The sequence below is a fragment of the Priceomyces carsonii genome (assembly GCF_900007245.1).
Source record: "Priceomyces carsonii strain CBS4050 genome assembly, scaffold: Debaryomyces_carsonii_scaffold_3, whole genome shotgun sequence".
NCBI lineage: Eukaryota > Fungi > Ascomycota > Pichiomycetes > Serinales > Debaryomycetaceae > Priceomyces > Priceomyces carsonii.
The window spans coordinates 682803-698991 of NW_026946676.1; the positions used below are offsets into that span (position 1 = coordinate 682803).

General features: G+C 37.3%; 8 protein-coding genes across 8 annotated transcripts; 3 read left to right on the forward strand and 5 right to left on the reverse strand.

The window, feature by feature from the left end:
- Positions 1-30: 30 nt before the first annotated feature.
- Positions 31-1332, reverse strand: PRCAT00002880001 (uncharacterized protein; the record flags this gene model as incomplete). Its single annotated transcript, XM_062952768.1, has 1 exon — positions 31-1332. The coding sequence occupies one exon, from the start codon at positions 1330-1332 to the stop codon at positions 31-33; it is 1302 nt and encodes a 433-aa protein (XP_062809638.1).
- A 178-nt stretch (positions 1333-1510) lies between these two features.
- RAM2 (bifunctional protein farnesyltransferase/protein geranylgeranyltransferase) lies at positions 1511-2398 on the forward strand (the record flags this gene model as incomplete). The annotated part of the gene is made up of 1 exon (XM_062952769.1): positions 1511-2398. One exon carries the CDS (start codon positions 1511-1513, stop codon positions 2396-2398), a length of 888 nt encoding a protein of 295 aa, XP_062809639.1.
- Positions 2399-2419: 21 nt separating this feature from the next.
- On the reverse strand, positions 2420-2521 carry PRCAT00002882001 (uncharacterized protein; the record flags this gene model as incomplete). Its single annotated transcript, XM_062952770.1, has 1 exon — positions 2420-2521. The coding sequence occupies one exon, from the start codon at positions 2519-2521 to the stop codon at positions 2420-2422; it is 102 nt and encodes a 33-aa protein (XP_062809640.1).
- A 2145-nt stretch (positions 2522-4666) lies between these two features.
- PRCAT00002883001 (uncharacterized protein) lies at positions 4667-5776 on the forward strand (the record flags this gene model as incomplete). The annotated part of the gene is made up of 1 exon (XM_062952771.1): positions 4667-5776. One exon carries the CDS (start codon positions 4667-4669, stop codon positions 5774-5776), a length of 1110 nt encoding a protein of 369 aa, XP_062809641.1.
- A 1205-nt stretch (positions 5777-6981) lies between these two features.
- PRCAT00002884001 (tRNA dimethylallyltransferase) lies at positions 6982-8205 on the reverse strand (the record flags this gene model as incomplete). Its single annotated transcript, XM_062952772.1, has 1 exon — positions 6982-8205. One exon carries the CDS (start codon positions 8203-8205, stop codon positions 6982-6984), a length of 1224 nt encoding a protein of 407 aa, XP_062809642.1.
- Positions 8206-8543: 338 nt separating this feature from the next.
- Positions 8544-10835, reverse strand: RIM20 (Rim20p; the record flags this gene model as incomplete). Its single annotated transcript, XM_062952773.1, has 1 exon — positions 8544-10835. One exon carries the CDS (start codon positions 10833-10835, stop codon positions 8544-8546), a length of 2292 nt encoding a protein of 763 aa, XP_062809643.1.
- A 125-nt stretch (positions 10836-10960) lies between these two features.
- CEF1 (Cef1p) lies at positions 10961-12943 on the reverse strand (the record flags this gene model as incomplete). Its single annotated transcript, XM_062952774.1, has 1 exon — positions 10961-12943. One exon carries the CDS (start codon positions 12941-12943, stop codon positions 10961-10963), a length of 1983 nt encoding a protein of 660 aa, XP_062809644.1.
- A 370-nt stretch (positions 12944-13313) lies between these two features.
- Positions 13314-15944, forward strand: PRCAT00002888001 (uncharacterized protein; the record flags this gene model as incomplete). The annotated part of the gene is made up of 1 exon (XM_062952775.1): positions 13314-15944. One exon carries the CDS (start codon positions 13314-13316, stop codon positions 15942-15944), a length of 2631 nt encoding a protein of 876 aa, XP_062809645.1.
- Positions 15945-16189: the final 245 nt, after the last annotated feature.

The following is a 16189-nucleotide window of genomic DNA, read 5'->3' on the forward strand; positions in this document are numbered from 1 at the left end:
AATAGAGTATCCTTTAATGCATATTAATGTTTATTTTTTTTTAGATGCCCACATAGATAAACCATAGTAGCCTTGCCACATACTTTCTTTGTCTGTGATGTAACTCACTAACGGCTCATCCTTATTGTCCAAGCTACAAGTCAGGTTTATATCAGTCCATCCCATTTTCTTTCTAATTTTCGTTAATTCCTCAGCACTAAATTCAACTTGAGCAGCACTCCCATACTTTAAAGGTCCCACATTTATCCAGTATGTGTTCACTTTGCCCGTTAATTTCAGTATTTTGTCCAAGTAATCTAATAAATTTTCTGCCGTATCGATGAAGAAAGCAGTAATTATAACGACGTTTTTCTCCTTTTTAGGTAACGAAAAGTTTAAAAAGTCCTCATGATGGTGATGCAAAAACTTCGGCTTTGCAATATCAAGCCGTATATCGTACTTTCTAAACTGAGAACCAGTAGTGTAGAAGTTTGAGCACGAGTGATTGAAAGGAAAGAATTCGTATCTTCTTTCATTATTTAAATAAATGAACTGGTTGAAGTTATACATTAACCCACTGTATTCAATTGCATGAATTGAAGAGAAGTTCAACAATGCCAACTCATGTGCAATTCTTCCTAAACCAGAACCTGGTATTATAATTGCAGTTTCCAGTTTCTCGTCCTCGGTGATAAATTCTTTAAGGTAATGCTTGATATATTTCAAAAGAGGAACCTGCTCTTGGAATCCAATTGGCGTCCAATCTCGATATATATGACCTAATGCTTCTATTACTCTATAGTTTGTAGATGATGCCGTTCTTTGATTTTGTAGAATATTGAAGTCTTCTATTGATAAGCTATAGGCTCCGATGGAAGCTTTAACAACCTCATCCAATATTTCTTGGTTTTTCGAAATGCTCTCGTCAATTATATTCAACTTCTTCAAATATCCGATACTTTCGGCTAGCTTTTTTTGGCTCCAACTCATTTTTCTAAAAAGGGACCTTCTCCTGTTGTTAATACTCTCGCAATTACTCTTATAGTCGTCCATGGATTTGATTGCAGTCAAGAGTTCGATCTTCATATTTCGGCTCAAAGCTTCGTACTTTTGATAGTTCTCTTTCGTTGACGACCCTAATATATTAGTGAATCCATTTTTTCTTCGTCTTGAAGTGACATTTTCGACTAATTTGTGGAATAGTTTGGATCTTGAAAACATATTAGTTCCCAAAAATATAGACACTAACAATGGCACTTGTGAGTTAGGAATTATCAAGGATAAAAGAAGATACACTGAAGCACCAAACGTAAGTATTACAACTACTAGTGCTGTATCAGGTAACTGAGTCATATCATAAAAGGAGAATCAATCACAATATGTCTAAGATTTGATTTTCTGTCTCGGCCCTTGAACTTGGTCCAATGCTTTTGGGACATTTTTTCACGCATTTATTTTACACACATAAAAGAGGATATTGACATCCAAGGAGAAGACTTTTTGTAAGCAAAAATAGTCAAGAAATACAACAATGCCGTATTCATTTGATGATGTTACTCCAGTGGAGTTGAACGAAGAAGAGCCTCAACTTTGCCGTATTTTATACGATGATGAGTACAAAGAGACGATGGGGATTTTGTTGGCATTAATGGAGAAGAAAGAGTATTCCGAACGAGCTTTATATATTACAGAAAAAGGAATTGAGCTTCTTGCATCGCATTACACGATTTGGAACTACAGGTATAATATCTTGCGCCATTTACATAACGACCTTCTAGAAGAATTAGACTGGTGTGAACAGATTGCATTGGATAACGAGAAGAATTACCAGATATGGAACTACCGTCAACTTATCATTAGTCAAATCGACAATTTTCCTCCTCACAGAGAGTATCCCATCATTAATGCTATGCTAGATCTGGATAGTAAAAATCATCACGTCTGGTCGCATAGGAAATGGTTGGTGGAAACTTTTGGGCTACATGAAGATCCAAAAGAGATAACTTTTGTCAACTCATGCATTGATGAGGATGTAATGAATAACTCTGCATGGTCACATCGATTTTACATCAAGTTCTCTAAAACTGATTCTCATGTGGAGGAAGAGATCTTATACACTAGAGATCAGATTGAGAGATGTCCTCAGAATCCTTCTTCTTGGAACTATTTGTTAGGAATTTACAGAGTCTTTGGAATGGATATCTCTGAACTTGAGCTGTTCTGCTTGCAGTTCGCTAATATTTCAAATATGGGGGTCACTGAAATTATTCGATCTTCATTTGCGTTGGAAGCATTAGCAAACATATATGAAACAAAAGACAAGAATAAGTCAGCAGCCATATATGATCTTCTAGCTTTAACATATGATCCAATCAGGGAGAACTATTGGAACTACAAAAAATCGATTCTCTCTTCATGATCCATAAATTTAGCAATGTTTTCAGCAAAATTGAACACAAAAAATAATGGTCCCTAGCAGGATCGAACTGCTGATCTTGGTGTTATTAGCACCACGCCTTAACCAACTAGGCCAAGGGACCATCTTCAGAATTGTATGAATTGTGCGTACTTCTAAAAGATCACTAAAAATTGTTTAGAATCCTATCTATACGCATACTGGAATTGACTACTTCTTAGCCATCAAACACCATGATGCTTCTTCCTAAATAAGTTTTCCAATTGGCTTACTGTCTAATGTCTCTAATGTCTCTATAAGTTAACTGGGATGATTGATTATTTTAATCAGACTTTAGTCTCAGTTGAATTTTAGAAATGTAATAAAGAAGAACTACTGAGTTCTCAACAAATTCTACATAATCTCTGATAGTATGTGTGGATTCCGATACATCTCCTTTTTCCTATCAGTACGATTTCCTATCAATGCATTGTTCAGAGCTAAGAACCATATTATCCCCTAATCTAAGCATTATTTATTCGTGTGGTTATTTTGACTAAAGCCGATCCTAACAAATTTCGCTATCTTGATTTATCTTCTGTTTCTCGTCACAGAACGATCCAAGTGTGTGTGTTAAATCGACGATCCTTTGTAACAATTAGACCCACGACAGTTATAGCCGCTATCTCTGTAGCAAACTTCGCCGAAAGAGTGCGAGAACTTCCTAAAATGTTACACCTTAACTTTAACTTTTACAAAATATTACATAGTCTATTTGCTGTTACTGTATTCGGCTTAGTCAACATATACTGCCGATAAACCCCTCCTTTTGTAAAAAGCTATCACAGGCGCCGGCTAGCAAAGCACGGCCAACTTTCTTTTCCAATGAAGCACGTGCAATGTGCGGCGAGCGAAGTTAGCTTCCTCAAGATGTGTTAAAGAAAATTCGCCACCGCGCTTAATAACACCCAAAAAGTATCACCGACGGCAAATGAAAAATGCAAGATAACTTACTCCACTGTCAGCAACTAGATCTAAGATTCATTAAAATTTGTGCAGATATTTGCTATAAAGAATGCCATAATAAATAGCAGCAACTCACATTAACCGACATGAACAACGTTCTGCGCGGATACTGTCAAACAATCATTTCCGGTATACAGTAATCTTTTTGCGAAAGCAATACTGAAGCGGAAGTTGAGCTGCATGATTTCTTCCCCTATACAGAATCGTGCACAGGTCCGGTTTCGTCTCTGCTACCTAACCGTTGTTTGAGATCAGCACGCCCGTAAATAGTAGGAGCACCAATAGTAAATAGTGAAAATTTTGTCTGGCAAAAAAGTCGGTCTGGAACCACCTCTTGTCGTTTCTCGCTTGAGATGGTGGGTTGTAGATCGCTCTACCGGTTTCTACTCTATTGCGGGAATTCGATAATCTTACACATTACATGGTGACAGCAAATGAAGCTGCCAAAAGTGATGAAGGATCAACTTTGAATTGGAGTGTCGGGGCCCACAGCTTGGCAAACTTGACATCAGGGGCAGCCAGGTAACGGAAAAATTTATATACGCCAAGGACAAATAATATCAACTTACTATGCCACTACGCGTCTTCTGTATGCTTTACGGCACCTTCCCTATGTGTGACATGCCTCTGTGGCAAATTACTCGTCCGTCCGGCAGCACCAATAATGACCCTCGATGGTCGGTATTTTTGCCAAGCGCCCCTATGTCGCTGTTGCTAGTTGGTCGAATTTTTCGGTTTCCCGTATACTGAGTTGGCACGCTAGTCTATTGTTCCATGTCAGACGTGCGCTGTAGCATTTTTGCCAAAAGATCACTAATGATTAAAATCATCTGTACGCATAGGCCAGAACATTTTTTCACCGAAAAGAGATGCGAGCCTTTTCTGACTATAATTATATTTACATATATATATATTACGTGCGCCACCAAGGCGGCAGACGGCTGGAGAGAGTACAACTTGAGTGAATATATACTTGAGTAAGTCCATCCAGTCGAGTGGGTTGTAAAGTTTGTCTAAGGCCCAAAGTTCAGCTCAAAGCAAACTTAGTGACTTGGCACATTTAGTAAATTCTAGACAGCGGTTCAATAAAGAACAAGCTGGACTAGTTACAGAGTTGTGTAAGGAGGGAAAAGAGTTGTAAAACCTGGTGAACGTAGAAGAGAATTACAAGATATAAAATAGCAATTAACGAACGTCTTCTGAAAAAGCTGCTGTTTTCGAATTTACTTATAACAATACATATCTAAGCGGTATAAAGTGCTAGCCATGTCAGAATTTTCAGGACTTGGTATAGTGATGGAAGAACACGAACCTGAGACAAAAAGGCAAAGCATCGTAACGGGTCTAACTGACTCAGAAGTTTTGTTACCTCCCTTACCTGATGAAGAAGGCTTTGAGTCTCCACATACTATTGACACGGCCGCTGAATCATCTTTAGACGATGGGTCGTTGGACGAATCAAGAAGAGACTCTGAATTTTCAAATTTTATAAGTCAAAGACCAAGCTTTTCAAACTATGAGCTAGGTGCACCGAGTTTACTTGACAATATTCTGATATTGTCATCACCAACATCTACAACTTTCATTAGTAAAGAAAAAGAAAAAGAAAAGGAAAGGGAGACTAAAGATAATCCTTTGAAGAGATTAAAGAGCTTAAAGAAGGGTTTGAGAAATCTTTCACTTTCAAGCTCTAGTAACCCTAAAGTGCGACCCACATTAAGTCCTCTTCAGACACATACGAAGAATCTTAGTAATGACTCATCTATCTCAACTATAGACAGCATACAATTCAAGGCAAATAGATCGAGAACACATTCAACGCCAACTTCCTTAACCGCACCAGTTACACCACCTATTGCATCACCAATGATCATGCTCTCAGAGAACATAGCCTGTTCAAAGAAAAGTTTTTCAGATATAGAGAAAACCTTCTTTGAGACTATAAGTCTTGATAAAATTTTTGATAGTAATGAAGATTATGATATCCAAAAAATTTCTTCGATTGACGAGTTAAAGACAGCGAAGGAATTAATTAGGTACTCCTCTTACTTGAAATTTCAAAGAAAATCGATGGTTGATGCCTTTGAGTTGACCAAATCGAGGTTACAAGGATCTGGTTGGTGTTCCGAATATGACCTACACAGTTTACAATTGCAACAAGATTCTTTGTTCTGCGATATAGATACCAAATTATTGCAGACTGAAGAGAGACTAAACAGAGAATTCAATTTGTCATGCATGGGAAACAGCAAGACTCCGAAGACAAGTGGTAAAAGCAGCTCACGTTCCTCATCTACATCATTGCTGTGTGACATGCCCGATAGTCCGAGTCTTAAAATTTTGGAGTCCCGTTGCTTTTCAATTGCTGACCTTTAGCATACGCGCTATTTAATGATATCCATGAGTATTTATAGAGCCACTTTAGTGGCGTCTTATCTTCATATTCCTTTCGAGGAACAATTTATTATATTTCTAAATTTTTAGTGAATTTATCTTTCATCTTGGGTTATTAATTAAAGGTATAACTGGACTAGATAGGAAATAAACATAGTCTATTAAAATTCATTGGCGGCAAGTTTTTTGTGCCATTCTACAATAGGCTCTAAAATTTCACAGGCGTTGCAAAACGCAATGCTTCCGAGTAATGTGGGATTAGACTCATAAGTCCTTAGACACTACAACAAAGCTCATACTTCCCGCCCCCTTGTACCTACCTTGCTTACTGGATTTCTTATTGTAGAGGTTAAATATCATGGCCTAGAATTTGAAAGCAAGACGCTACAAGGTTGCGAAACCTACACATCTTAGTTGACATGTCTACATTTTTGTCCCGAAAACGCAGAATCCAAGAATACACAAGTAAGCTTAGTATGAGGACGTATTTCGAGGATCAATCTCGCTTCCTTTTCCCCTCCAATCATCCATTAAGTGAACGGTGCAGTGAATAGGAAGCTTTCGTATCATAGGGAAGAAATTTCATAGTAAAAAAAATTTCAGCTCCCTTCCTGAAATACGTCGCATCCAAAGTCCTGTTGATTGGGTACACGACAATTTGGTTTACTAAACGCTCAGTGATGCCCAATTAGGATATATAAGCGAAAAGAGGATTTTCAAAGTAAGCTGGAAATTAATTTGTTATTGGAAAGTTTAGTACGGCATGGATCCTCGGTGTCAGTAAGGGCTCGAATGTGTACTGTATTTAATAGATCGTCCTAGCGATCTGGGGTTGTTTCAGTCAAGAGTGCGGACTATCACATATACGAAAAACATCTACAACTGCACTAAATTTAGCTACTGTATTCGTTCCAAAGGATGTTAGTTAGTTATTCGCAAGAGACAAGAAATGTAATTCAATTTGCCCATGCAATTTCTTCAAGTATCATAAACTCGTGTAGTGAGGGCAATTGCGGGGTTGTTGAGCCGTCGCTTTGGGTTTTCTGGTAAGTTGACGGGGTTAGAAGCGTTATTATATGAGGTCCTTCATATATGAATGCAGTGGTTGTATGTATGAATAGTGCATTAACTCCTGTATTTTAATATTTGTATATACATACATATGCTATTTGTACGTCTGTTGTACATTAAACTGTTCTTGTACATCCCTTGTCGTCATCCCTTTTGCGCATGAGGTTCTGAGTGTTTGCAGCGATCTGTCTTCTATGCCTTCGGCTGTTCAAGTGAATCTGCCAACTTTCTTGGCCGACAGCTACCATCGGAGTACCGTTCCGATCTCGGCAAACCGGACATTCAAAATGTCTCCAATTTTGCACTGAGTTCAATCGTTTGTTACTATTAAAATTTGTTAAAAAGTCGTCGCTTGGAAAATAAGGTTGTAGCCATTCAGGCACTTGAGGGAACGCGACATTTTGCGGGCCACCCTCTAAAAATTGATTGGAAATACTAAAACCGACCTGTTTAACTTGATCGTCCCATTTGGACAAATTCGTTGCATCTAACATGTAAAGCTTTCCACCGTACATGTAGTTAAAGCGGGCTTCCTTCTGCAACTCTACAGCCAATAGTTTCTTGATCCACTTGACTTGATACTTGGCATATTGTCTAGTTCTAATTTTCATTCTTTCCTTACCTTCTTCGCAGAGTCTCGTTTCTGGATTTAGGAGCCACGGCAAAAATTCCTTAAAGCCTATGACTTGCCAGATTCCGCTCGTGCAGTCAGGAGGTGGATTCTGTGCTTTGTAGACACTGTAAAGGTTCTTGATTTCATCAATTGCTCCGTTACTCATCATTTGCTCTACTCTGTCGTCCAATCTCGGCTTCAAGGTTTCTGGCTCACAATATATCCAGAACAATAATGTGTTATACTTCAAAGAGGAATCTTCTAGCTCTTGAAGTTTCTGATCATGGTAGATTTCAGAAGGTTTTCTTCCCGTTGATAAATAAACTTCAAGTGCTCTTTTGAGTTTGCGCTTATCTTGAGGGTGGAATTTTTCTGCAATGATTGGGTCTATCTCTTTAAGTCTACTAAATATGTCCTCAACTGGCCCCTCTAACAACTGGCGTTCCTCACTCGTCAACAGTTTCAAGCTCCTGGTCTTTTCTTGTGATTCAATTGTTTTATTATTGAACAATAGATTCTGTAAGTAATAGTGTGTTCCTCCGATAATAATAGGTATCTTACCTCTGCTATGAATATCCTCGATTGCCGCATTAGCCTCTCTTGCAAATCGATGTATGAAATAGTTTTCTGTCCAGCTAACATGATCCATTACATGATGTTTTATGCCCTTTCTCTCTAGAGGTGGATGCTTATTCGTTATGATATCAAGGCCCTGATATACTTGCATTGAATCTGCATTCACCACCTCACCATTAATCTGTTTCGCTAAATCTATGCTAAACTATTCGCAAATTAGTCTTAATTTCCTCATGTGTTGTTACGAGATACTTACTTGTGACTTACCCACTCCAGTGGTCCCTACTATGGCGATAACGTTCTTTTTCGGTTTCTTCATTATCAGATTTAAGCGATACTTCAAATATCTTAAGATCATGCTATTCGCATCCTACATAAATTGATGCTTTCAAAGTATTTTTTTTGACGGAATATTTTGTAAATACGACAGACAGAAAATAAAAAATAGCATTAAAGTTTCATTCATTAAAATATACACATAAGACAAGTTTACCCAAATTTTATACCTTGTTTTGGATCCCACGTCCCTTGAGGTGCCATAAGAGGCAATTGCTGTACGCCATTTGGCAGGTCATCTCCCTGCTTGTGCTGAATGCGCAGCTGCTCTATTTCTCTGGCTTCAATTCTTCTACGGTAAATAAAATCGTCACAATCTTTTAAAACAGCACCTCCTCTCAGGAGAAAGTCAGTGTAAAACTTTGAACCATCATTCATATTCGATATCAAATCCAAATATCCTACATACGCAGATTCCAAGGTTTGTAATATCTCTAAATGTTCTCCTCGAGATAAATTGTATTTCATTTCAATTTCTGTAACAAACTTTGTATTTAGGGAATTGATCTTTTCTTCCAAATTTTCCTGCTTCTCTTTCAGAAAGTTGACGAATTTTAAGTCTGGATCAAACATAGTAATGTGCTTATCATACACCGGTGTAAAAGTGTCTTCATCGATTGATCCATCCGGGGCAATTATACGACTCTTGCTAGTTTTGTACTCATTCACTACGCTAGGCAAAATGCTGTTATTCTTTGTTTTGACCTCGATATCTTTTAAGCGACGTGATCTTTCGTTCTTTAATGTTTCTGCATCATTGAGTGCGTTACGAAGCTCACAAAGAAGCTTGTTGTCCTCAGGATCAATATTAACAAAGGTTGCGTTCGGAATTGTCTTGGTCAATTCGTCATATCCACCACAGTAAATCTCTAAATATGATTTGATCTTATAATATTGCTCAGCTATTTTGTTATCACCTTCTTGTGCCTGGCTTAAATACTCATTCATTTTTTGAACTTTGGTATAGAGATCTGCACCAGCTTCTTGCGACATTATTCTATCGGATTCAGATATATCGACTCGCTGGCTCAAAAGTTCATCTTCGTGTGCTTCTGCCTTCAACCGTTCTTGACAGCCTAGTAGAAGATCACGGCTCTGTGCAGCTAAGTGTGATATTTCTTCCAAAGAATTTTCCACGAAATCGACTCCGCCATATTTTAATATATCTTGAGAATGCTGGACGATCGAATCAGGTAAGTTCTCTGGTCTCTGTAGAGTGTCAATGGAAGCAGGTAGGTTCCTACTTGAAAGAAATTGTGCCATCATCTTATTTAAGGCATTGATTGGGTCAACGATCTTAAGTTGAACAAACTGACCCTGTCTCTCTTTATATGCCTGGGCTATTTGAATTATCGCAAACGGTATCAATTCTTTGAACAAGGGAGAACCTTTCGGTTTTGAAAGTGCTTCAGGTATTAGAGCCTTCACCATGGAAACTCCTGTAATTGCAGTTAGATCTTTCTCATCAGGCACAACCTTCAAATATACTAAATCATTCTCCTTCTCGGCAACTCTGAGTGCTTGCTTCACAGTTTCTGCAAGTCCTTGTATATCTTCTAGTAAAAGTTTATCAACGTACTTTTTATGCTTTTGGGCCATTTCACAGCATTTTGAAGCAACCCGAAGATATCCCACCTGATCCCCATACTTGAAATTGTCTAAACAACCGAGCGATGCTCTGTAATTCGCAGCTGCTTGGAAATGATATTTTTTGATTGCAATATGATTGACCCATTCTAGACGTATGTAGTCTGAGGAGTTTGCACAACTCAAAGACGAGGAGTAAAACTGTGATATTTGAATTGAAAGTTTTGCTATAGCCGAGTCCTTCATACTTGCATTAATAATACCCTTCTGCCACACTGTCTCCTGCGCTTGAGCTAACATCAACCACTTTAAACATTCTAAAGTACTGATATCCATATCAGGAGCCTTTTGAACGAAGCCTAACAATTTGCCATTATTTTCATGTAATTTTTCTATAAGATATTGGAAGCAGCCAGCAGCCAGCTGAAAATGTGAACAAGAATCCTTTAGACCTTTATCACTATATCTTGACTCTGATAGTGCAAGTTGTGAATACAAAGACCCAGTTTGATATACTATGTTTAATTGTTCAAATCTAAAAGATCTTACCATTTGTGGTCCCATTGGTCTATAACCAAGAGTACCAAACCATGTAAATTCCAAGGCATCATCTGAAAACACTTTGAGTAAATTGTTTAATTGATAGAAGTACTCATTCAATTGGTTCAAATCCTTCAGATTTGCCGTTATATCTCTTAAAGAGGCGATATTCCGTCTTAATTTCGATATTATACGTAGGTCTGTTTCGAAAGATGATGGTGTTTGGAAGAAATGTTGCTTTATCGTTAATCTCAATTCTCCACCAATGTCAGTATCAATCGTTTCACGAAAGGGGATGAAAAGTAAATTTGTATTCATATTCCGAAGAATATAATTGCAATTCTCCTTCTGCTTGCAGAGCTTATGTACATATAAAATATCTCGTTTTCCGAACTACTTAGATATCATAAGAAATGCTAAAATTACATGAAAATTACTTGTACCTACATATTAGCCGAGTTAATTCTAATACTTCTAACTCTGTCCTGGGCTTTGCTTTCGGCTTGCTTAATAAAATCACTTAGTTCGTGTAGGCGTTTTGACCTTCTATCTATGATATTGTCCTCTTCTCCCTTAATAGCAATCAAATTATTCAATTCGATGTCAGCATCCTCAAGAGCGAGGAAGTTCTCATCCAATTCTTCTTTAAGTGCATCCATTTTATCTATGAAATCGGAATAGCCAACCTCAGAAGTGATTGATTCTTCTATATGTAGGCATTTCTGACGGAAGTCGTGAAGCAATGCAATTATCTTCTCAGCTACCTCAAATGTGCGAGGGAGACTAAAGATTGAATCCGTTACCGGTTCTTCTGCTGGAGTTTCTTTTAGTTCGGATTTAACTTCGGCGTTCACTGTTTTAAATGAAATTTCATCTAAGTCGTCCAACAACTCTGTTTTGTAAAGTGGATCGACGTATTTACTATAATCTGAAGCAATTAATTTCTTCATTTCTTCATAGATCTTTCCATCCAAACCGTCTAGTTTTATGTCTTTTAAATACATGGGTTTCGGGATTGGTAAACCTTTTTGTACAGCTCTTGACCTCCTAAGCTTAGCTTCCTCTAACTCTACCTTCTTTAATATTTTCAAATTTTTTTTCCTTTCATCACCATTAAAACTAGTAGCTTCGTTCTCAAAATTCGTCAATGATTCTTGGGTTGCATCAAAGCTTGGTAAGATGATAGTGGGACTATTTTGAGGATTCGGTAATTCTTTGAAGCTAGAGACCAATAGCAGAATTATTTCCTTCTTAGACACCTTCAACGTTTGATTTTCAGAAGTTGTCTTTTCCTCAAAAGAAACAGGTCCCTCACTGGCAACGAGACTTGATTTCAACATCTGATTCTCCACTAACTTGCGAGTGGCATTTCTGATGCGCTCATCAGCATCGTCCTCTATTTCCACCAAATTTCCTTTAGCAAAAATTCCTTCCAAGTGTTGAGTGTCCAAATCCACTTGAAAGGGAATTAGTGACTCTCTTTCACGTACTTCTGGCTTAGGCAATTCTAGTTTCCTTCTCTTCAAGTTCTCATCTGATATATCATTAGTAAGTGAAGCAGCCGTTTCTGTCTCATGCTTACGCTTCTTTTTCTCGATCTCTATTTCCTTTTGAAGTCTCTTTTTATCTCTTTTAATTTTGTCATCCACTTCTTTAAAATCCATGCCACGAGTATTTACATCTCGATTGAAATTCAATTTTTCCTTTTCATTCAATTCGACTTCTTCAGAAGTATCATGAAATCCTTTTGGTATTTCATGCTCATGAGGAATGTCAGCATTATAGTCAAACTCTTTTCTCTTCTTTTTATTTTTGGATTGCAAACTCACATTTATCCCTGCAGCTTTGAGTTCTCTTCTTTTCTGTAAAAGTGCTATTCTCTTGCTCTCTTCAAGCATTCGTTCTCTCTCCTTTCTCTGGGCCTTTTTCCCCTTGGTATTTGCCAACCTAGCTCTGGCTTCCGAAAGCATTTCACGCTCGTCATCATCTAGCTCTTCTTCGTCAGGCTTCGCAGCTTTGGATTCGGGGTTTATGTTGAGGTCTCCAGTCTGCCCACTAGCTGGTAAAGTTTCAATACCGGGACCAGTCACCGACAAGTCATCGGCAACGTCTTCGAGTAATATATGGTATCTTTCCACACATTGAGTAGCTGTTCTACCTAAAACAGGTGCTATGCTCCTCCACTGATTTGGCATAAGCCTTACCAACTTTAATAATTCTTCATCCTCTTCTCGAGTCCATTCCTTCCTATTAATACCGGGACTTACCCATTCGTTCCATCTTGCCTTTGCTTGTTTTGCATTTTTTTTCGTTAATAACGAAGCAACCCTAGACCACTGGTTTAAACCGTATTTTGAAACTGCTGCCTTCAATATCTCATCTTCCACATTTGTCCAAACTCCTCCTTTCACATATAGAGGTGGCATTAAGTGATTTCCTTGTTCCTAATAACTACTAAGTTTGCGTTTTTTTAACACTACTAATAAAGAAGTCTGGTTGTGACTTTAAGATGATCTATCAATATCCTGATTCCTAATTAATTCGCAAGCTGGTAGATTCTTGTACTCAACTCCTCGCTTATTGTTTCTCTTTACCCTCTCTCAGCTTTCTTCATATGTCATATGTCAATGAGCAGGCTCGAGTGTGATAGCGAAAGTTCGCGTTCTCCACTCTACTATTTATGAATATCCATTTAACCTATTTCTTGAGAAAAAGTTATACGTAATAAAAGTTATAGTAGCATAGGCTGGGTGTGTGAAGTAGAGTGACCAAGGATAGACCTTTGTAAATTCGAAGATGAGAATACTTCATTCTAAACATCAGAAACTAATATTACAATGCTATCCAGCAGGTAAAACAGTGGACAAAAAGCCAAATCCTTCAGAATTAAGTTACTTATTGTACTATGCGCTGACAAGAAGAGTTAAGTTGGAAAAAGTAATATCATTCTTAGATAGGAAGACCTATTCAGATGTGGCACGAAGCAGAGCTGGCAATTTGCAAGTGACACTCAAGATAGTTGAGTCATTGATTGAACGATGCTCGGAAAACTTGAATGTATTTGCTTCGCATGTTTGCTCCATCTTGCAATCTATCTTGAAGACAGGAGATTTATCCCTTTGCAAGAGTGTTCTAAGGACTTATGGAACCTTTTGTTCGAAATTAGATTCAGGTTTATTTTCTGGTGACAAAACATTTGTCGATGTGTTCTCAAATTTGACCTATAGCTTGATAGAGATTGGAGACTCCAACCTGAGGCTGGAAAAGTTGAATCTGTTGGAATGGAAAATGATTTCAATAATGACTTGCAGGTATTTATCCAGCTGCCTAGGCTACAGCACTACTTTTGGAAAGAAGTTCATTAAGATTGCTAGCTCTCTATTAATTGACACAGTGATTACTAGTACAAGTGTAACAGGGCTATTGTCGAGATTGACAAATAATGTAAATGTGGAGTCAGATCCTCATCGTCTTTTCAAAATCGTGCTGACAAAAACGAATGTAGTAACAAAGCAGATGGATGATGAATTTTATAATGACTCGGTATCTTCCCTTGACATAACCGAAGAGGCTTTCAGATCTTTAAAGGCGCTTTTCAATACTACATTAACAAGCCAAATTTCTGAGGCAATCAGGGCTGTACTAAAGAATAACTTTGACAAAAGCATTAGTCGTGATTGGGGTTGCACATTTTTGGAAATGTGTACGAGCTGGATACCAGTTCAATTGAGATTTGTTGCTCTTTCAACGTTGCTTAGCACGTTGCTTGAAATTACAGAGCAAGTTACACCTAAAGCATCAGATTATGAGATTCAAAATCTATATGCTGATTATGTCTTAGGCTTAGTTTCTTCAGAGGTCAATATGATAGGATTATCGATATCTGATATTATTCAACAGCTTTTGAAATTACAATCTGGATTATTTTTGAAGCAATCAGATATCCTTACAGAAGATCAAATTGATAATCTTTCAACATTGTATTCCCAATGTATCTCCAATCTTTCGACGCATATATATTATTTTGATCAAGTACCTGATTCCATTCAAGAGATTTTACTAAAAATTAACTCCGTTTTAGACTATTCTATTGTGATGAATGATAAAGGAGAGGGCAACTATAAGTTGGTTTTAACCCTCTTAGACAATATTTCAAGAATATTCAATGCTTTAAAGAAAAAACCGAGTTTAATTACAAGGAATCGTGTTAATTTAGAACATTGGGAAATGAGCCTTGAAATTTTGTCACAGGATTTAAGCGATGACTCTCACGTACTTTCATTATCAAGACAACAAATTGACGATATTCAAATTAAATTCTTAAATGTATTTATTCAATTCTTGAATGATGAAATGTTAAATAATGAAGAAGGGTTAGAATCTGATGATCTTAGCTCTAGCGATCTAAAGCCTACTTCAGAAAAATATTGTGAGGCTGATTACAATCAGTATATTTCGGATAACGACAATTTTATTACTCACTTTTTGACTTCAATGGAACATTATATGAATTCCCGTGAAGTTTTAAACATAGAAACGGTTTCATTGCTAGTTAAAGCACTGAAGCATTTGATTGCAATCTTAGGAATTAATTTTACTGCCAACTTTATTCCTTTCTTTTACCATTGGTTATTACCTTTAAACCAAAACTCTTATCCTCTTAACCAGAGAGTAAAAGACACAGTTTCGCATATTATTTTTTACCATGCTTTAAAAGACTTGGATCATAAATATCCTACTGAAATGAAGAATTATACCACCGAATCTCTATTTTATGCCGATCTTTTGGTTGATATTGAATACCGGAAATTTAACAAGCTATGGGTCGATGGGCTCGACACAGAACCTTCGGATCAAGAAATCATAGAAAATCGTAACCCTCTGGGACATCTTGAAAATGGAACGATTCGGTTTAATTCAACTAAGCAGAATTTGCAAGAATTCATCTCCGGCAATTCTTTCATTTCAGACTGGCTAGACCCACATAGACCTTTACTTCTAGGCTTCCATTATGACAAAATTGGTACTTACAAAACAAATGAAAATGGAGTTGAAGTAGAATCTAACAATAGTGACGAAATAGATGTTAATGAAACCTCGAGAAATTATCTGCATTATAGCCACCAGCCCTTAAATGGCTTTGGTTTAGGAACAGCAGGTGATATTTCATCGATACATTCCGAAATTTTAGTAAACGGCCAATCGAATGGACAGAATGGTCAATCTAATGGGGCAAGTCATAGTTTTGATAGGTATTACAGCTTACCTAAAGTGTCAGAATTAAAAGATATCGTGCTGAAATTAAAATACTCAAACGGTGACGCTAATAATAATGTGAACCATGAATCCGTTTTAAGAAAGCAGTTGGTTACCGATGACGTAAATGAGATATTAAGCCAGCTTGATTGTGATTCTGATGGTGATTAGAGTTTAGACTTACTCGACTACATTTAAACATTAGAGAATGAGGCCCTCGAAGATTTTGGAAACGCATATCTAACGCAAACGAAAAATTACAAAACGAATTAAATATGTATTCCAACTTTATCCCTGGCTTATTCATAACTTGTATTAATAGTTTTTTAATATACATTGTCAACCAACTACTACTTAAACAAGTATCAGATGAGAATTATTACACTTCGAAAGCAAATAATCACATCCAATATTAA